Consider the following 22,536-nt stretch of genomic DNA (forward strand, 5'->3'; position numbering starts at 1 on the left):
AAGCTGCGCGCAAACGTAAAATATTGTAATCCTTAATTACGCGCAATCGTAGTGTGCCCTTGTAGAAAGTAAATATTTTAATTTGATAGCAAAAAGAAGCCAGATCATTTAATGTAATATTCGGAGTTTCGTTAATATATGACCTTCCAGAACAAGAAATTAGAGAGAAAAAAAACCAGAAACAAGCTTTTTAGATTTATACTTTGGATACCTATCATTTGACTTAAGCGGTCATATCAGTACCAGAATCCATGACAAACGAAACGATTTTTATTTTGAAATAATTAATCCCCCCAGAAGCAATATACATGTAACAACTTCACTCGAATATGTGATCAACAGTTCTAAACTCATTCGGCGTTCAAGGGCTTGCAGCTGCAACCCAAGACTTTCTAAAAACGCCACAAGTGTCTGACAAATATTACAAATTTAAGTAGGACCTTAGTCCTTGGTATTGTGTCAGGTAATGTTAATGTGGAAGATTTTGATAGTGTTATGATTTATTGGGTACAAAATTTAAAAAAAAAATCGAGCGGCTTAGGAAGTGCTACGAATTTACATTTTATGAATGTTACATTTTATGCAGTTATATATCTTCCGATATATCTATGAGTTTTCCCCATATGATCTTTTTATAGTTGAAAACGGCGTAAAAAATCATCCCTTTATCCTTGTTGGCTATACGACGCTTTATCTGGCTGTACAGTTATTGATAGGGTTCTCTCTTCGAAGTCCGCGCCGCTTATATAAGTAGTGGGTAGCTATTCAGTTCCAGTTGTCATTCAATTTGTACAGTAAACAGCAGACAGTTGGAAAGGAAATAGTTTATAGCAGGCAGAAGGTTTAGTTTAAATGAAGTACTTTAAATTGTTTTCTTACTATACTTTTGTACATTTAGGTTTCAGCAGATGGAGTTTTCTAGACCGGTTCCATACACTGAGGTTACAAACTAGTGCCGTACATTGAGGTTTCATACATCGAAGGTTAGGCCAATAGTTCCAAACAGTTGGTTAAAACATGTATCAGACTGAAAGGATTTTAAACAGTTTTTATTTTCAGGTTCGGGTTAGGTTGATAGGTGTTGATCATTTCATGTAGTATATGTTTTATATTAGGTAGTGATAGCGTAAACTGTTTGACTTAAGAATTTTTGAGTTGCTTTTCAAATCCCGGGAAACTGGTACGAACTCCGGGATAAAAGTATCCAAATGTCCCTAAGGGTACACGTTACAAATGGTGGCAGCGGTGGGATTTGTCGAGCATTTAGTACGTACTTGTATTTTGTAATGAATTCATATAGGAACGATAGTGTTTTATATGATCCCGACATTAGTTTAACTGAGGAACAGTTAGTGCCCAGGAAATATCTGTATGACATTGCTGAATGCCATGGGGAAAATATCTGTATGTGAAAGATGAAAATTTATTTTGTCATGTTGAAACATCCGCACAGTTTTAAGACATAGTGATTCGGTGTTGGTTTGAGACATGCGTTCCGAACAGTGGTCAAAACAAACACTCCCCGAATTTTGAAAAAATAATGTTAGTAGTATTGTAAACGGGATTGGGAGCAAGATTTTGATCTCGGTCAGGTTTGGAACATCAACACCTGCTGTGGAATATAACAAACGTCGAAATCTTGTTTTGACCAATTGCAATTACCAATTAGTGACAAATCGGTCACAAAAAGAGCAAGTTACACTGGTTTAACTCGTGGTACTGGGTTTTATTGAGATAAACAATTCTATCTTAACAAAAATAAAACATAGATTCCTAAGTTAAGACTGCTACCTATAATTTGAAAGGCCCTTGACCTGACTTTAGGTCACATGTTCCCGAATTATATATATTAAATGGACAAAAAGAAAAGTATGTGTTTGGTCATTCCTCTCAACGGTCAGACTCAAGGTGATTTGGGTAACTTAACCCAGGAGTCTAGACAAGATTTCAAAGAACAGGTTAAGGCATTAGCAACGGTTTTTTCCCCCATTCTAACCAAATAGACCTAGAGCTGTACAGAACACAGTTCAGAGAGAGACACCAGAAGCTGTAGAGAACTTGCTTGAGTTAGGTCAAGAAATAAGAAGATTAACTAAATTTGCGTATGCAATTGCACCAAATGAAGTGTGGGAAACTTTGGCAAAAGAACAGTTTATAGACTCGTTAATCGATTCTGATATAAGGCTCTGAAAAAAAACAGGCACGACCTACTGATCTAAATGACATGCAGTTGAGCTAGACTTTCAACAAAGCCGAAGGATTGAAGGTCAGGGATTTTTACAAACAACGTTTGAAAATACATACAGTGCTGACAGCATGACACGTCAACTTTTAAAAACCATGTCGGAGACCCTTATAGAGTAATTTGAAACACAACAATAAATGTTAGAAGCAGGGTGGAGCCCCACAGCCGTTACCATTTAGGTGTTTTGGTTGTGACGAGGTAGACCACAGAGCATTTAATTGTCCTACTTATCCAAACTTTCAATAATAATATACTAGTAACAGTAATATATTCAGAACCCAGTATCAGAACAAACCGAAAACAAGGTATTACGACTTTTAAGAGAACTAATAAAGCATTAGTAGGTAGGGCTCTTGTTGAAAGGAAGGTAGGTGTTTCAGATAGGGGATAAGATGATATTGATCATAATGATCCTGGAAACCTTATAGAAAATATGTCTAATTACAGTAGCAGTTCAAATTTGGATACCTCGGTTGATTCAAATAACGATGGGCAAGTACAGAGGGATCAGTTATAAATAAGGATGAGGAGAAGGAAGCAGCTTCTCATTATAAGGTATATTTTTAAAAAGACACATCACAACAGTAACAAGGTATATAGATCATACGCTGGAGTACACAAAGAGTGACACTGCAGCAAGGCAAATGTGTGTCCCATGCCATTACCAGTGTTGGCACCAACGAAGGAAAATCTCAGTCCTTCATACGAGGGTACAATATTGAGAATGAAGCGAGTAGAAATTAAATTGAAAGTCATAAAACAGAAGTGTGTTACAGAAGAAAAAGCTACACAAACCAACATGGCAAAAGAAAGGATAATGATTTATTGAGTTCAAAATTTTAAATTGAAGTTTAAGGATGTTATAATATTGCTACAGCTACAAAATGTATATATTTTCCGATGTCTATGAGTTTTTCCCATATGATCTTTTTAATGTTCAAAACGGCATAAAAATCATCCCTTTATTCTCGAATAGGTTGATATAAGAGTCTTTACTTGTACAGTTGTTCCTAGTATGCCTCTTTCGAGGTCCGAGCTACTGGTATATAATTATCTCGGGTAGCTTTTCAGTTCAAGTTGATATTGGTACCGAAGATCGCAGACAGTGACCATCGGAAAGTTTGGAAATGAAGTAGTTTACAGCAGGCAGTAGATTTAGTTTAAGAGAAGTGAAAGGCTTGGAACCTGCTGACAGTATACAGAAAGGCTGAGAAAGTTGGTTCGGTACAGATTGTTCAAACAGGGATGTTACTAAGGTTTCGCGTCTTACATCTCTCACTCTTTCAGTAAAAAGTAAAATAAAAAATTACTGAACTCTGAAGAAAATTCAAAACGCAAAATCAAAAAATAAAGCAAATCAAACGAATGGTGCGTGAACAAAATGTCACAAAGAGAGGTACAAAACCAACACGAACCCCATAAAAATGGGGGTAATTTCAGGTACCCCAGAATGGTTAGCAGATCTTACTCCATATGTAGCACCTGTCGTGTTGCTTATGTTATTACAAAGCCGGTAAATAGTCTAATTCGGTAGGTCACATTCGTGAAAAGGGAACGGGTAATCATATGTATAACGGATATTCCATAACGGTCAACATACTCATGATGGCGTCCGTATAATTTACGAGGTGATGATTTCAACTTCATGAGTTGAGTGTTTTCTAACATACCACCTCTTCGTGCTACCCTGTTGGTCCGACAGTTATAGGCATGTTTGATTAACAAAGTTTCATACGAATGGAATTTTTTAAATGATCTGCAAATCTCAAGAAACTGGTACAAACCCGGGGATAAAAGTATTAAAACGTCCCCGCTCGGTTACACGTTACACAAGCATAAACAAAGGTTTATGTCAAAGAAGGATCGTTCTTTTTCTTATTAAACCGTTCATCGGAAGCCAAATTCAAGTATTCCGTATTAATATAACTTCATAAAAACATGACGGGCTTGGAGTATAGATAGTAGGATTCTGATGATGTTTATCTAAGTACCGTTTAATTTGTGTTATAGTGTTCTGTTTGTTCAAAGTTTCATATTTGCTTCTCTGCTGTTTAGTCCGTTTTGTGGTTATATATATTTGGCGTGGCTCGGTATTTATACAACTCGCCATTGTGAGATTGTGCTTATGTATACTAGTTTTTGATCATACCATCAAACCCATCCTATTATACAGCTGTGAGATATGGGGGGCCTTTAACCCATTGTCGGCTAATAAAATATAGAAATCGGATTTTTTTTATTTTACCATATTTACTCCAGATTACCTGCTGAAACACTTCATACTAAATTCTGTAAATTTATTCTTGGAGCTAAAAAATTAAGCACCAACTTTGCAGTATTAACTGAGTTGGGAAAACTACCAATATATTCTAACATGATTAAAGCAATGACTTAATACTATTACAGACTAGAAAAATCAGAATCTTATAACTTTCTATTGTTATATAATGCATTTATAAAATCAAGGAAATTGTATGAGTCAAAGAAACCGTCGTGGTGTACATGTGGTATATGTCATCTGAGAAACTTCTTTCACTGATTAATAATTATTATCAAATATCCTCAGACAGGGTTAAACCAATTGACAACAGAAAACTAAGAAATGCCATGTTGAAAGATTGGGGGGGGGGGGGGAGGGGGTCTCAAATCTCAGTCAGAAGAAAAACTATGCACATATGTTACCTTTAAATCAAATTTTGGTTGTGAAATATACCTTAATATTGTTAAAAAATTTGAAGAAGATAGACGGAGTCAAACAAGTTTTCGCATATCTGCTCACCATTTACTTATAGAGAGAGGTAGATATAGTAATACTCCCCAACACAATAGAATAAGGAAGAGATGTTGTAGTATTGAGGTCGAAGCTGAACCACATTTTCTTTTCAACTGTGATAGTTTATCGGACCAACGGAAAGACATGATATATGATAACAATGATAAATAATTCCTGCAAGAATTTTTAAAATCATGACCCTACCCAAACCAAAAACTGATGTGGTTAATAAATAATGAAGATGAGAATTTATTATCAGAATTATGCATGTTCATTGGATAGAGGAGGAGAATCACTATTAGAGTAATCTCATATCTGTAGCTAGTTCTGAAGGATCTCCCCTTGATGACCTTTACATTGTTGTAATGCAAAAGTCCCTCACTGTTGTGCACTGGTCATGAGAACTACTGCAGAATAATATACTATATTTCTGGTTCTATTTTTTGTCGAGCCTGCAACTTTTGTTGCAGAAAGCTCGACATAGGGATAGTGATCCGGCGGCGGTGGCGGCGGCGGCGTTAGCTAACTTCTTAAAAGCTTTATATTTTAGAAGCTGGATGCTTCATACTTTGTATATAGATGCCTCATGTTACGAAGTTTCCGTCAGTCACATGTCCAATGTCCTTGACCTCATTTTCATGGTTCAGTGACCACTTGAACAAAAATTTCAGATTTTTGTAATGTTGAATTCTCCCTTTCTATAAGTAATAGGATTACTATATTTGATATGTGCGTACCTTGCAAGGTCCTCATGTCTGTCAGACAGTTTTCACTTGACTTCGACCTCATTTCATGGATCAGTGAACAAGGTTAAGTTTTGGTGGTCAAGTCCATATCTCAGATACTATAAGCAATAGGGCTAGTATATTCGGTGTATGGAAGGACTGTAAGGTGTACATGTCCAACTGGCAGGTGTCATCTGACCTTGACCTCATTTTCATGGTTCAGTGGTTATAGTTAAGATTTTGTGTTTGGTGTGTTTTTCTCATACTAAATACAATGCAACAGGTCTACTATATTTGTTGTATGGAATGATTGTAAGGTGTACATGTCTAGCTGACAGGTGTCATGTGACCTTGACCTCATTTTCATGGTTCAGTGGTCAAACTTAAGTTTTTGAGTTTGGTCATTATATCTAATACTATATGCCATAGGTCAACTATATTTGGGGTATGGAAATATTTCATGATCTTTATGTCAGTCGCGCAGGTTTTATTTGACCGTGACCTCATTTTCACGGTTCATTGCAGTGTTAAGTTTTTGTGTTTTGGTATATTTTTCTTCAACTATAAGTGACAGGTCAACTATATACATGTATGTTGTATAGAAGCATTGTTAGCTGTACATGTCTGCCTGGCATGGTTCATCTGACCTTGCCCTCATTTTCAAGGTTCATTGGTCTTTGTTTAGTTATCTTAATTAATGTTAAGTTTATGTGACAGTTGTAATAAAGCTTTATACTTAGTACTATCAACATAATATCAAGGATTAGTACAGAAGGCGAGACATTTCAGCGTGTGTACTCTTGTTACTTTTTTTTGTTTCCCTACTAATAAACTTTATAGCATTAAATCGGCCTCATTACACTCAATGCCTCTTACCATAATTATATCCTACATTGCTCATATTATCACTTTATTACTTTGCGTATTACGTATTGTGTATTTCACTAATGTTTTATATAATCATTGTATTGTGAAGTTTTTGTATCTTGCCCGACAAGGGCCCATGATTGGTATAATAAAATAATGTTTAATGTACTTTGTCTATAAGTGTCTAAATGTCAATTTGGTTTTCCGTGTTGCCGGAATCTTTCTTTATTTTCATAGTGATAAAGATTAGATATTACACAATGCTGACTGCTGTACCGCAATTTGGACATTTTTATCTGTTATGCCTTGGTTTGTATATTTGGGTTCTCACAATGTTGTCACAATGATGCCATTCGATGCGACTGTCATACTAGTTAGAGGTAAACCAGGTTAAATCCACCATTTTCTATTAAAAGGAAATGCAAATACCAAGTAAGGAATATGACAGTTGTTTTCCATTTGTTTGATGTGTTAGTGCTTTTGGCACATGACATAGGAATTTCCGTATAAAATTTTCCTCAGAGTACGGTATTTTTGTCCTTTTACTTTTTGATTGATGTTTATCGCAACCTTCAGCACTTTCGTGGTATCTCGTTATGGTATTTTTTAATTGGTGGAATGGTCACGGTGCCATGAGAGATCAAACGACCTTTGGTAAGAAAAAGGATAATAGTTGTGATTGGAGTCGACCTTCCACATGCGAGATTCGAACTCAACCTGAGTGTTGACAGGCTGGTGATACATTTACGTATCAATATTTATACTACATATACCCCTTATACACCTAGGTCCCTGAAACACACACGTAACTCACGTTTTTCTCAACAAACCATAAATATTTTCCAGTAAAGATTTCAAATGACGTGTATTTAATTTATGGATTGACTGTTGTTTCTAATCAATGACCAACATCTAGTTGCAAACATTTCAAATTGAACTGTGATGATATCAATTTAACAAAAATCAGTTATGAGTTTCTACAAAGTAATTTTGACAAACGTGAAGAGTCGAGTCTATGTTATATGATGTATAATAGACCACCAACAATCGAACTGACCGTTGTCGCTGAAGTTTTACAAACAAATAAATACAAGGCGAGGCATGTTGACTACAACACAAGACATCACACGTTAAACGTCACCATTTAGTCCTAACGTACAGCATCAATCAAACGGACCCCTTTTACAGGAGTCAAAAATTCTATTGATGTAATTACTAAAGCAGACAATATCAACTAACATTGCAATTATATATTTGGTCATAAGTACAAGTCATATCTAGTATAAATATATAAACACAAAATACATTTTGTTTTACGTACACATTTTTTATAGCATCAAACGCAGTAAAACTGATAGATCTGATTTATAAAGTATACATGATTCGTTGCCATAAATAAATGTTCCAATTAATAAACAAATATGCCATAAAAAGTGTTCCAATTATTAAAACAATACTTAACTAAGAATAAAATAGTTTTGCTCTGAAAGGGGTCACTTCAGCTTGTTGTGGTACTAGTATATTGAACCTTCAGATAATTTAAAGACATTTAATAGTCAAATTAAAAATAAGGCACAGTAAAATTATTTAGTATGCATTTTTTTTCTAAAATGTAAAACAGCAGTATTTGAAGTTATAATGAACCTAGCACTTTTCTTGCATCAATAGTTATGTACATGTATGTAGTCCACTGTATAGTGAAATTGTAACTATGTGTTCTGAAATAGTAACCGGGATCCAAGGACTTGCTTTAAAAGGGATATGAGGAGTATGAGTACATTTCCCGACCTTTGACCTTGAGTTACAGATGAAAATGAACGAAGAAATGATTCTATTACTTTTATTGTCAAGTTTTCATTTTTCTTAACAATGTCAACTGTTTTTGCTTGACATTAATAAAAATAAAAGGTTTTCATGCGGATACATATTGCATTTACATAAGAAATTAAAAAAAGTATCAATGATTTGGACAAAATATTTGTGTGACTGATTTCTTGTTAAGTAATAAAACGCATTGCTTAATATATTAAATACTGAGCCATTTCCCACAACCCCTACAGAGGTAAATTCGTATAATAATAAAATATTTCATATTAGTGTTTGTGTTCTTCAGTGTGTTCTTTATCATGGTGTCCATGGTGATGGTGATCATCTTTATGACGACAGACGATAACTGGCACGTGCGAATGGTGTAATACATAGTCACTAACGCTTCCTAGTAAGGTTCTTCTGACCTTACCGTGACCTCTACTCCCAACAATGACAAGATCAGCATGGGCCTCCTCCGCTGCTTTTACAATTCCTTCTCCTGGTCTCTCGGCATGGATACTCTTGACCGTACCATGCACCTGAAATGAAGAACGAGTAGATATACAGGATGTCCATTTGTTATAACAACATATCAATAAGGAGGCGTGGTCTGGTTGTCATTCAAACAACCACCAATCAGAATTCAAATAACGTGGATTTCAGCAGCTTCACGTCAACTTATCAGTCGCCGTATGGCCTTCAACAATGATACAAACTCATACAGTATATTCAGGATCAGTTTTTGCATTATCGGTTTAAAAATAAACTCAGACAAGATGAGAGGTCACTGACAAATAGATTAAGAATAAGAATAAGAATAGTTTTATTTGTCAATCAGGACGCCCATAAAAAGCAGCATAATTAATACAAATTACAATTACAAATAAACTACATATGATTAGCATTGATTTTGTTGATTACAGTTGTGACAAAAACAAAAAAACAAATATAATAAAACTACAGCTGTAGGCGGAAAGTACTTCAAAACTTGTTTTCGCCAAAATGGAAAAAGTTTTCACAGCGCACCGGAATCATTAGTTTAAACATAATTATTTATTTATAGTGGTTTGGGAAACAAGTTATTGCAACTTATATTAATCCCTTTCCACTATGCGGGTGCAAAATCTAATACGCGGGTGTCTTTTATGTGCAAGATATATTGCTCTCTCTTAGCACGGGCCAGCCTTTATCGTCCCCTTCCGACGGACTCGCGTCGTTTTTCAAGAACATACTCGCAAATGGTGTCAACTGGTCAAGGGAGAGACAAAAATTCATTCTGCATCTGCACAACAACTTTGAAGAATTCAAACTAACTTATTCCTAAGGCTAGCATACATACCTTTGTTTCTCTCATCATCTGAGCATATTCCTCTAACTTATGCCTTAAAGTTTGTGCTTCTTGATCTAATAAGTTAGCAAGTGTGTCCCTGTCGAAGGCATATGGTGCTGCAATGAAATACAAAATAAACTTGCAATATAAGAGGGATACCTCAATCTGGAATATGATAGTTTACTAGGTTGATATACTAACTTACTTATTTCCTATACATTGTACTTATATAATTATATCGATCAAAGTAAAAGTTTTTGAATTAATAATATCTTAAATAAATATATATGCATTAAATTTGAAGTATACACTAATCCTATTAATTACTTTGCTATTATTTGGCATGTCATTTAGGGTTGTTTTGGAATATTCTTTATTTCGTATCTATATTTACAATGTAAAACAGAAAAATCTAAAAAAAATATGTGTCTAGTGGAAAAAAAAACACAAATAAAATTAAAACTTTCAATAGATATACAAATATTAACACAAACTTATATCGTAAACTATGATATTACATCACAGGCACGTGTCGCTAAAAAAAACCAAACATATATACATACCTCGATGTTATGTAAATAGGTATGATAGGTATTTATTTCAGAGACAAGTGCCTGTGTACATGTATTACACAAATATAAACTAAGTCTTCTATTTGACACATGGATTTGCCTGTAAAATTCATAATTTGACTACACCTTCTTACAAAAAAACAACAGGTAGATTATAAACAAATAAAATTCTCCATGTACCTGTATAACTTTTAAATTATTTGTCACTTATTGTCCTGTGACTTTTTGTCCTATCAAAGTGACTTTATGTCCGTTTAACATAATTCTATTTGTGTGATGATGGAACGTTGATTAACGTCCAGCGGCAAACCAAATGCATATTCAGGACGAGAAATGCATATTAACCACAGACCTATTAGGAGGGATTTTTAACGAGCAATTTCACAAGGTACCATTCAACAGGAAGACACATGAACCAACTCGGGAAGACCATTCAGACTCTGAGCCGACCACTCTTTGCATGTTCTTACTTTTTACTGCCGCGTGGTTCAATAGCGGAGAAGCAGACAATACAAATCTGAAAGTCTTTGGTTTGACACGACCGGGTCGAAACCCATGAAGTGAGAACACTATACAGAGACCAAATTCCTTTCGATCACACGAAAGGGGCAATGCAAAGCATGCAGCACATGGTGGAAGGTTAAACGGGAAGTATAGACATATATGGGCTGTCCTTGTACTCTTCTTGCCCAAAAGTATAACCCTACTAGGCCTTCCTAAATTAGGTTATATTTTAGACGGGATTTGTGACGTTACATGCAGTGCTCCATGTTATATTGCTTTAACTAACCTGTAACTTGTTTGTTCAGTACCATACGATTTTTACATCTTAAATCGTAACCAGATGCTCCGCAGGGCGCAGCTTTATACGACCGCAGAGGTTGAACCCTGAACAGTTGGGGCAGGTATGGACACAACATTCAAGCTGAATCCAGCTCTAAATTTGGATTGTAACTAAATAGTTGACACAGCATAGGTTTCTGACACAGAATGAATGTGTTCTAATGAACTTAAAATTTTTGTTTTCTCTTTGAGCAATTTACTTTGCTGTTGAATATTAATCCTCTCAAAAAAATGTTTGAAGAAATTTTCTTTTTATTTATGAAATTTCATTAAGAAAAATTGAACAACCCCCCCACCCCCACCCCACCCACCAAATTTGTTTATCACATCCCCTGTTCCTTATTCCAAAACTGATCTAACTTCAAATTTCTAATGGAGTTTGCAACAGTTCTACTCATTTAAATACATCACAAAATATTAAGATGTAAAAAAGTGCTTGTTTTCACTGAATGGTAAAGATTGTTTTAATTTATCAGTTGGTAGTAAAAAGTGAATATACATTGTATATTGTATATAACAAAGATTTAAGTTGATTCTGGACAAAGAAAGATAACTCCAATTTAAAAATTTCTTGCTATTGCACAATATTGTGTAATTAGATATTTCTTGCTTACTATTCTGGACATAGAAAGATAACTCTAATTAAAAAAAAATTGCTATTGCACAATATTGTGCAATTCGATATTTCTTGCTATTGCACAATACTGTGCAATTGAAAAGACTTGCTATTGCACAATACTGTGCAATTGAAGATTTCTTGCTATTGCGCAATACTGTACAATGGAAAATTTCTTGCTATTGCACAATACTTAAAATAATAATTTTAGATCCTGATTAGGAACAACTTGAAAACTGGGCCTATAATAAAAAATCTAAGTACATGTTTTGATTCAGCATATCAAAGAACCCCAAGAATTCAATTTTTGTTAAAATCAAACTAAGTTTAATTTTGGACCCTTTGGACCTTTATGTACACCAATTTGAAAACAGGACCAAAATTTAAGAGACTACATACACAGTTAGATTTGGCATATCAAAGAGCCCCATTTATTCAATTTTTGATGAAATCAAACAAACAAAGTTTGATTATGGACACCGATTTGGACCAACTTGAAAACTGGGCCAATAATAAAAAATCTAAGCACATTTTTTGATTCAGCATATCAAAGAACCCCAAGGATTCAGTTTTTGCCAAAATCAAACTAAGTTTAATTTTGGACCCTTTGGACCTTAATGTAGACCAATTTGAAAACGGGACCAAAAATTAAGAATCTACATACACAGTTAGATTCAGCATATCAAAGAACCCCAATTATTCAATTTTTGATGAAATCAAACAGTTTAATTTTGGACCCTTTGGGCCCCTTATTCCTACACTGTTAGGACCAAAACTCCCAAAATCATTACCAACCTACTTTTTGTGGTCATAAACCTTGTATTTAAATTTCATAGATTTCTTTTTTCTAATACTAAAGTTATGGTGCGAAAACCAAGAAAAATGCTTATTTGGACCCTTTTTTGGCCCCTAATTCCTAAACTGTAAGAACCAAAACTCTAAAAATCAATCCTAACCTTCCTTTTGTGGTCATAAACCTTGTGTCAAAATTTCATAAATTTCTATTTACTTTTACTAAAGTGACTGTGCGAAAAACAAGAAAATGCTTATTTGGGCCCTTTTTGGCCCCTAATTCCTAAATATTCGGATCAAAACTCCAAAAATCAATCCCAACCTTCCTTTTGTGGTCATAAACCTTGTGTCAAAATTTCATAAATTTCTATTTACTTTTACTAAAGTGACTGTGCGAAAAACAAGAAAATGCTTATTTGGGCCCTTTTTGGCCCCTAATTCCTAAATATTGGGATCAAAACTCCCAAAATCAATACCAACCTTCCTTTTGTGGTCATAAACCTTGTGTTTAAATTTCATAGATTTCTATTCACTTTTACTTAAGTTAGAGTGCGAAAACTAAAAGTATTCGGACGACGACGACGACGACGACGACGCAGACGACGACGCCAACGTGATAGCAATATACGACGAAAATTTTTCAAATTTTGCGGTCGTATACAAATTGTTCAAATGAATACTAGTAAATCGAATACATTAAATAATACATAAACACGTTTTGACATTATCCGAACTTATTCACATGTCATGATATTAACTTTCATAAGAATTTTTGAACGAATTAGATTTGAAGGTGCCATTCAAAAATGTTGTGCAACGGGAAATCCTACACTGCTTACCAATGCCACAAATATTTAAACAAGACTGAAGTTTCTGTCAAACTTGAGTATTTAATGTATATTTCACGATATACATGCAATTGAAACATCACATTATAAACTAAAGTGGTATGAAAAGCACATTCTATAATGAAAATGAACGTAATATTTAGGCAGCATCATGCGCATTGGCTTTCCATATAATAGATTAAAGCAATGTGCAGTGATTGTGGTGTAAGCTTTTATCTCTAGTTAAAGCTAAGACGAGTGAAGAAATCAATTACCGATATTTATAATACATGTAAAAATAATTTTGTTTGCAAATTACACCCATACGGGCCAAGCAAAAACACAAAATATAACATAGTTTTAACACAACAGTCAAGAATTACAAGAATAATATAAACATATAAAAAATAAAATAAACATAGTTTTGGTCATGTAATCAAGACAAAATGTTCGACTTCATAAATTTGTCAAACTAGGTTTGAAAATTTTCATTTAAAAAAAGTTCACATTGATTAAGAGTATAGTTTACGTCTGAAAAGAAGACTTTCCGAATAAAAGTGTTTATCTTTCAAGACAATGAGTGAGGTATGTCTATCCAAAGGATAGAAATCTCCATATAGAAACCGACATTTTGAGTAATTTAATGTATAATATTACGACATCATACATCAACAGTGTTTTTTATTACATATCATAATAATTAACTAGGTGAAAAATAGATTTATTCGTTAAAATCCATCGTGGGATTTGGACACTCCATGTATAGTATGGGCTTAACGTAGGTTCAGATTAAAATATAAAAAAAAAATGGTATTCATCACAAAATTATCATAACATGTTGTCGGGCATATTTCTATCTTCCAATTTCAACTTTCAGTTTTTGATCACTCGACCAAAATTTAGAGATTAACAGTCTTGTTTTTAAATTAAAATCCTTCAATAAGTTGTCCTACATTTGTGTTTGTTTTTGTCCCAGATTAAATTTTGCCATACAGATTATAATACCGAACTGTCTTTTAAATTAACTGAAAAAAGTTTATTGAAGACGAATTTAAGACCCCGGTTACACTGACAAAAGAGATCGATCTTTACTGAGATTAAGATCGATCTTTGGTCCAGTGTAAACGGGTAAGATCGATCTTCATTCGGACTTAAAAAGTCTACCTCTAGAGGTGGTTTTAAAAAGATCGATCTTATTTGAATCGATCTTTTTTTTTTGGTGTAAACGCTTAGATCGATCACGATCGATCTTTTTTCAGGTGTTTGTTATATTTAGATTGGAAAATAAAGGTCAGACCGGTTCTTTTTATGTTGTAGTGTAAACGCCCTGGATTAAATAAGATCGATCTCGATCGATCTTGCTTGTGCATTGTAAACGCGAACTGGTCTTTTTAAGATCGATTCAAATAAAGATCGATCAATATCGTTCAGTGGCGTAGCCAGGGTTTAAATGATGTGGATGTTTCGCCGAGCGAAACAAGCCGAAATTTTTTTTGGACCTTTTTATGCAGACAAATATTTTTTATTTAAGCACATGTACAATGTACTTCTCTAGAATCCGACACTAGTTAAATTTTTGTTTAAATTCAAAATACCCACCAATTCATATATTTATATTTTTAACCAATTTTTTTATTGTTTCCTCGAAACTACCATCATTCAATTCATAAATATTTGATGTAAAGTTTCCCACCCAATCTTATATTTGACATATCAAAAACGGACCCCATTGCAGCGGCACTTTTGTATAATTTAGGAACTTCTGAATATAGAAACTGAAGTGACTTCTCTTTCCATGAATTTGAGTCTGCAACCTTGGGTTTTTGATTTTTGATTACTGAGCTAAACGCGTTGCAGAAGACATAAAAAATACCGGGCGTCCGATCGTCTGGTCTTGTTAGCACTCTCATGTGTATACAATTCTTGTTAGATTAAGTGAAACTCATATCTTAAGCAATGTCTATGACAATTTGGAAAAAAGTCGTATTCAAATATTTTTAACCAGTCATGACCCTTTGAAATATGAATTGTAATGGAAATCACATTTCATTTGCTGTGAAGCTTTTATTTCTTTAAGATATTGAAAAGAAAAAAATAGAAGAAAAAATTGCTTTTTTAGTTATGCATTGTTCCTTGTCCTTTGATAGATAAAATATGACATGCAATGTGCATGGCGGGGAACATTGGATCTTTGTTCTTTACTGATTGAAAATAAAATTAGAATTTGAACCTAGATAGAAACTGGAATTCATAAGCCTCGGACTTATCACGATCTATTCCAAATTGATTTTATTTTTATTACGTCGTTTACCATGTCGCAAGAAACGATATCATGATATGGTGTTTTATTTGTTAGTTGCTATAGTCAAATGAGAAGCCATCACTCCACTAGGTTCATGATTTTTAGATGAAACATGTCCATGGGTCTGTGTATCAGTCCTTTCCGCTTGCCTTAGCCGATGACGTAGACCTTTTTACGAACAAAAGTTAACTTGGAACACTATTCTGCGATTCAATTATCTTGCTTACATAAACTCAATTATCTTAAATGAAAGACCAGGCATACTGCTTCGAAAAGGACTGGACGTTATCCTCATAGGCTCAGCCTTGTTACATTTGGATACTTCCGAGTTAAACTGCTGCTATTTTTATTTTATTTTTGTCAAAATGATGTGGATGCTTGAGCATCCGAGCATACATGCAAGCTACGCCACTGTCGTTGCCAGTGTAAACATCTGCAGGTCAACCAAATATCTGTTTGAAATTTAATATAACTTTGCTACATGGTATATCATGCGTTTAAAAATTTATTGGAATTCTGGCATTGAAAAGTATAAAGAACCAAGACCTGTCAGCATCCAAGATTGGTCAGCATCATGGTTTACTAGTATATTGTAGGGTATATATGGGGCTTGCAGAAAATTTGATAATGACCAAAAAAAAAATGAATAAAGACAAATGGGAAAACATATAAAACAATAGAGAATAATGGGATGCGAAAAGTTTAAATAATAACTGAGAAGTATAAAAGAATGAGGTAATACAACACTGATAACAGAAATGAACATGTACAAAATAAATAAATCACCAAATTACATGAAAATTTTATAGTACTTTTACAGAAGGAACGTTGTTATTAAAGGTCAGAAAAAGAAAAGTTAACTTAATGGCAGGAATCTCAGACCATTGCCACAATCCAGTTTTATTTAAGTAAGCCTGACAGTGAAAAAGTCGTTTGTATTCCCCGGTTATTTTTTTAAAGGATTTCCAAAGTTTCTTTAGACAATGTTATATGTATACCATTGTATAATTAAGTCATTGAATGGCGTTAAATTAAGTATAAATAAAGGCCTTATTACAAAGGTTCATCTTTCAAAGAAGTTTACATATCACCTTGGACATTATGTGAAACTATGTTATAAAGTGTAGGTCACCCCTATTTTTTTTAGTATACTGACAATACACATTGAAATTCGTCGACTGATGCAAAAACTCATTATCAGATACTATGGGAGAATCAAGTGAACTAAAATATTAAAAAGTTACATGTAAGCATAAAGCAAATCAAATTAACATGCAGAAGCACACTCCACAATCTGATTAAAACACAGATCACGTATCCAAGCTTTATTACTTATAAAGATCTGACAGCCCTTCATTTTACTTTCAATTCTTTTAATAATTACAGCAGCCAATGCAATTTCAACCTTCAAATTTGTGATGGTGCGTTATAATCCGACAAAACCAGACTATCCCGAAATGTCTTGAAAATAGAAAGTAGTACGAAGCGTGTTCAGACAGATCCTTGTAAGCAAAGATTGCACACACGATCTTTATTCTAATGAGCTTGCACACTCCATGAAAAGCGTTCGGAACATACCGTAATACCATTGAGAACTATGTAATACGTCATGGAATTCTACCGAGTTTACCATGACAACATTATCATCGTCTTTGTGTATTTGGTCTAAATACCCTGAAAATAAAACGACATACAATTTACATATTAGTAAGTAACATTATAAGATAGTGTATCCATTACATACCATACATCCAAGATGTTAACTGGGCGTTATGTGTAAACTCTGCAGAGTATAGCATTGTTATGTTATCATCGTCCTTGTGAATGTGATCCAAGTACCCTGAAACGAGAGTCTTATAGAGTGAAAGACGAAGAAAGGAAAGAAAGAAAAAATATAGATGAAGAAAGGAAAGAAAGAAAAAATATAGATGATGAAAAGATAAAGAATGCATGACGATTGTTAAGTTTATGTTAATTGATTGCATTGTATACTAGGTCGGCATCAGTGGCAATTCCATAATAAGGCGTAGTGGGAGTTCGCCCCCTTTTTGATCGCAAACAAGAAGTATAATGTTTTTACAATATTTATGATTTTTATAGCATTTAATAATCCAAATTGTTTTTCGCATGCTTCGCTCGACAGAATCTATTACGTTTTGTTGGTTCCTCCCTTTATAAATATTCCGGATCCGCCCTTTGATATCATAAGTCTGATTTGGAACTTGTTATTCAAACAGGCATAGTCTGAGGCAAAACACATCCTTATCCTTATACTAGGGGGAGATCCAAGTGGAGTAAAGGGATAGAGGCTTGTACGTGTAATTAAATCATGTGAATAATAGGCATGCAGTGAAATTGTTGCAAAAAAATCATGTAAAGGGCACAATGATCATTTAAGATTATCGACAAGTTTAGTTTTTATTACTAATGCAGATTTTTAAGGTGTGATTATGGTGATAACACACATACTTGGGATTTGAATCTCACTGCGTACAAGATAAAAACTATCATTTTGCCATGAACTTTGACTTTTGACAAACGTACATATTGCACTATTTATATTTACTGTAATAGATCAAACAGAAATGCGAGAAAAACAGTGACTAGTAAACAGTTTTAAATAATGGCAATATGTTTGCACTTATTGCTTAATCTTAATGACCTTGTTTTGAGTACCTCTAGGCTCTATGATGTAACCAACCTCAATGATGACATCTAGACATGATAGAAGTTCTATCTTAATTTCTCTTTCACTCTTTCGCTATATCTATATTTCTTTTCCCTCTTTTCTTTATCTTAAAGATATGTTGACTAGGCATTCGACATGTGTATGGTAATAATATAATGGTATTTGTATGATTTGGCTTGTACACTTAATTTTTTATTGCTTATAACGTCCAGTGGCACATATTTCGAAAAAAAATGTAAGTATGCATTTGAAGAAATCCTGATATTTTTACTTAAGTGGAAACAAAAACAAAATGATGCATAAAAAATGATTACAGAAATAAGATATGAGTTTTTTTTTGTCTTTGCGACATAGTAAACTTACATATCCATGACATCGTTTCTGAAACACATTGAACTGTGAGGTATCGCCGCTACATTGATAATTAATCTATTACTGGAAGTTGACGAGCAAGGGATGCGAAATACAGTATACGGGTGTATGGCAAGGCATGCTCAACTGGACAGCAAAGCTTGATTTGAAAATTCAGAAATCCCTGCTTTGAACTTCATGAGAATAACGGGTGAATTTTCGCACATGGTTTTTAAAATACTTTACATCTGACACGAAATTGTTGAGCAATGAATTATTTGCAGAAAAAGTGGCCGAATAAACTGTAACCCTAGGCTAACGAAGATGACAGAAAAAATACTATGTTTGTCGTTCATATCGATGAAGCTATAAATAGAGCTATGTCTATATTTTTTGTTTTCACACTTGTCTGCACTGATGACATTCTTATAACGCAAAAACCATCTTTACCAATAATTTGAATTTTGTAAAATTTGGTCCTTTTAAAATCAAAAAAATATGATGATTTTGGTGATAATATCATTGGAGACGGAATTGATTTGAAATTCTTCCCCAATCGAATATTCATATCATATGTAAAAATTGATAGCACATGTTATATAGGATGACCTTGATTAGATTATTATTACGACTCGATATCATTTCCTTTCAAATTAATTCAGTGCATGTACTTGAATGACAAATATACATAACTATATATATAATTATAGAGGATTATATGAAGTGCGCAGAAGTTGCCTTTAGCTGCAAAATAACGTCTGCTGTAACCTGCGTGCATAACTATATTTGTTTTAACATATGCAAAAATGTGAAAGTATAGCAGTATTATGCCTGTAAATGCTGACCATAATTAAGGATACATGTAACTATCAAATCTTTAGCCTACGAAAATGTTAAAAGTACCAACTTCTAGACCAACTTAGCTAGATGCTAGTTTTCTCATTTGACTTTCAACATTTAATCACATGTGTTTATGAATAGTTAAAATACCATAAATACATTAACATTTACGTGACATTAAATGTTAATAAGGAAATAAATCATGACTCGCAAGGCATTTATACGAAGGCTTATAATTTGGTGTTTAATTGTCTCACGGACCCCAAAGTAGACAACAAAAGGTCATCTTGACCGCTCGTCCGAACTAGACTTCTCCAATCTGGAACTGGAACCCTTGTAAAAGATGGACATCTGAATGACTAGTATGTGAGATGTATATATAGGGCCTACACATTCACTTCCTATTTGAGTGGAGATGTTAAATTCGATGTCTGGTGTAGGGATGCACGTTATTGAAATACATTAAAGAACCCACATGTGACAACCTTTTGATGGGCCCAAATCTGAACAATTCTGCTATTGCTAGACAAAATATATCCCCTTTCCAACATTTTGCAGTAGCAATCGAAATTCCTGGCTTTCATCTGAGGCCACCCACTTTGCTGACCTATCAGATTTATTATTATTATTTTCTAGTCCCAGCTGTGTTTGCAAGCACTATTCATGCTATTTAACGCTGGACGTTGAAGAAATTACAATCAATCATATCAAGACAGTTAATGTGTCCCTCGTAACATGTACAGGAAAACTTTGGATATATTTACATAATTTATCTTCTTTTAAATAATCCAAGTTGACCCCTTGAAACGGTCAACGCTAAAACTTACCTGTCCACCAACATGGTTCATACTGTACCTGATTTATGCTTTTTGATATTATTTGAAATATGACAGGTGTCAGATTTATTAAATATGACCCATATGAATAAATAAGCAAATAGTTTTAAATAGTCCACGACCACTCCAGCTTGAGATGTTAGTAAAAAATAAATGTATGTTTTTCGTTTGCATTTTTTCACTGAACTTTTGTTTATGGAAGATGAAAAATGCATAGATCAATAGATCAATAGATCTATGGTGTTACCTAAAGATATGAACTGCGTAATTAATATTATTGTGAGTGTGAAGTCTAAAATACAGAGACACGTTCTCCGAGTTCATTCGAAGTGTGTAAACTTTAAACTTCACAGAACATTTCCGAATTTTCGCGATTTGACCGAAGCTCACTTGTAATGAATACTTACATTGATATGCGTATTTAGCATAATCACTGCCATCCATCGCTATCAACACTACTCTTGCTTTGGGTTTTGCTTCTTCTGCCATTTTTGTCGATTAACTTAGCTACAAACCTAATGACATGTGTGTCAAAATTTCTCCAGGTTCTATGACCTAGTTGTTGACTGTAAACATTGAACCCGAGTCAATAAGTGGTTAATACACATATCTTCATGTCACATGACTACACACAAATTGTTATCAGCCCGCGACTTTTTGAAATATAAATGTGTTTAAATGAGCACTTCAGTAACACATACTATATGTGTATTTATCATATATTTAGTACAAAATACAGCTATTTTGTATATTTAATAAAGGTTCGTTTTCCAGTCTGTATCAACCCCGTATCGCATGGTAAAACCCGTATCGCATACCTTTTTTTTTTTTTTTTTTTTTTTTTTACATGAAGTCAGTTCTTTGGGTTTTTTGTTTGCTTAAGAAAAAAATTCTTCATAATAGGTCAATTTTTTGAATGACGTCATTGTTTGGTATGTAACGTCACGAACTTCAAGTTTTCATATTGTATGTGACGTCACGAACATCAAGTTATCATATTTTTCGGCACACTAAATGCAACTATATAAAAAATACAATAATAAACAAAATATTTTTTAATCAACAGCACGCAAATTGAAAGGTAACCCAGGTGCTTCGTATAAATAATTGAGCAGTAATTTTAAGGCTTTGAAACAAGACAAAAGCAGAACTGAAGGTAACCCAGTGCTATTGATCAGAAAACAGTTCATATAATATATTGTTTATTAATGAAATGCACATTTATACCCCTGGGGGTTGAAGGCATATACAAACAATACAATACAATATACACAATATAAAAATTAACATATCAAACATCATATATAAAGTGGTAAAACAGTAATATTTATGCAGGCGTTGTGTCCACTCCCCTCAGTGCAAATGACTTTTTAATGAACGGAACAGTAAGCTGCATAATATCAAATGAAGATAGAATTAATTGTAATCTATCTGTTTCAGACAAATTAAAGTATTCTGGACATATATTATTTATATCTTTTTCAAGCTGATTACGTAAAGATTTATTAATTTTACATTTTAAGAAAAAGTGGGTTTCATCTTCAACCGCATTTAAATTACAATGTTTACATATTCTTTTTTCTCTTTGAATTCTTTTATATCTACCCCTCTCTATTTCCAAGAAATGGTCACTTACTCGCATTTTACATAATAATTTTCTATTTTCAAAACTATTTTTAGAAATGTTTTTGTCTATTTCATATTTTGTTTTTATTTTACTGTACAAGAATATTTTACTGGTTTCATTAGTTAATTTTAATTTTTCAAAGAAAATATTTTCAAAGCTATCTTTAAGTTCTTTTTTAATATTTTTTGAGAATGACCTCTTCTCTTGTTTATAGTTTATATCCTGAATTTTATTTATGTCTAATTTATTTACATTGGCTATATTTTCTACATATGAAAACCATGAAAATATACCGTTAGTGCTAAGCCATTTAGATAAACAAAATGCATCATATAATAAAGGGTTATTTTCATCACTAGAAATTCTTGCTAAGTATACTTCAATGATTGTACTTTAATAAAGACATCTATGGGATACTGAGCTAGTTCTGCTCTTGCAGCTATATTGACAGATTGTTTACTAAGCCCAAGTATATATTTGCAAAATTTTAAA

At 33.5% G+C, this 22,536-nt stretch overlaps 1 protein-coding gene across 2 annotated transcripts; it reads right to left on the reverse strand.

Moving 5' to 3' along the window:
* Positions 1-7,845: 7,845 nt before the first annotated feature.
* Positions 7,846-21,044, reverse strand: LOC134701051 (universal stress protein Sll1388-like). Of its 2 annotated transcripts, none has more exons than XM_063562194.1 (4): positions 20,825-21,044; positions 17,446-17,541; positions 9,759-9,865; positions 7,846-8,958 (listed from the first exon to the last, which is right to left on the reverse strand). In XM_063562194.1, exons 1-4 carry the CDS (start codon positions 20,904-20,906, stop codon positions 8,704-8,706), a joined length of 540 nt encoding a protein of 179 aa, XP_063418264.1. In that variant the 5' UTR covers positions 20,907-21,044; the 3' UTR covers positions 7,846-8,703. The 2 variants fall into 2 exon arrangements, with proteins under 2 accessions (XP_063418264.1, XP_063418263.1); XM_063562193.1 differs by lacking the exon at positions 17,446-17,541 and adding an exon at positions 17,280-17,375 and having other exon boundaries at positions 20,825-21,040.
* Between the last annotated feature and the right edge of the window lie 1,492 nt (positions 21,045-22,536).

Source organism: Mytilus trossulus, unplaced genomic scaffold (genome assembly GCF_036588685.1).
Source record: "Mytilus trossulus isolate FHL-02 unplaced genomic scaffold, PNRI_Mtr1.1.1.hap1 h1tg000211l__unscaffolded, whole genome shotgun sequence".
NCBI lineage: Eukaryota > Metazoa > Mollusca > Bivalvia > Mytilida > Mytilidae > Mytilus > Mytilus trossulus.

Excerpts from the sequence above, each read along its gene's own strand:
- LOC134701051 (XM_063562194.1), bottom strand. The coding sequence starts at position 20,906 with ATGGCAGAAGAAGCAAAACCCAAAGCAAGAGTAGTGTTGATAGCGATG. Across the intron at positions 9,866-17,445 it reads GTTAACATCTTGGATGTATG|CACCATATGCCTTCGACAGG; the intron begins GTATGTAATGGA and ends ATTTCATTGCAG. Across the intron at positions 8,959-9,758 it reads AGATGATGAGAGAAACAAAG|GTGCATGGTACGGTCAAGAG; the intron begins GTATGTATGCTA and ends TCTTCATTTCAG.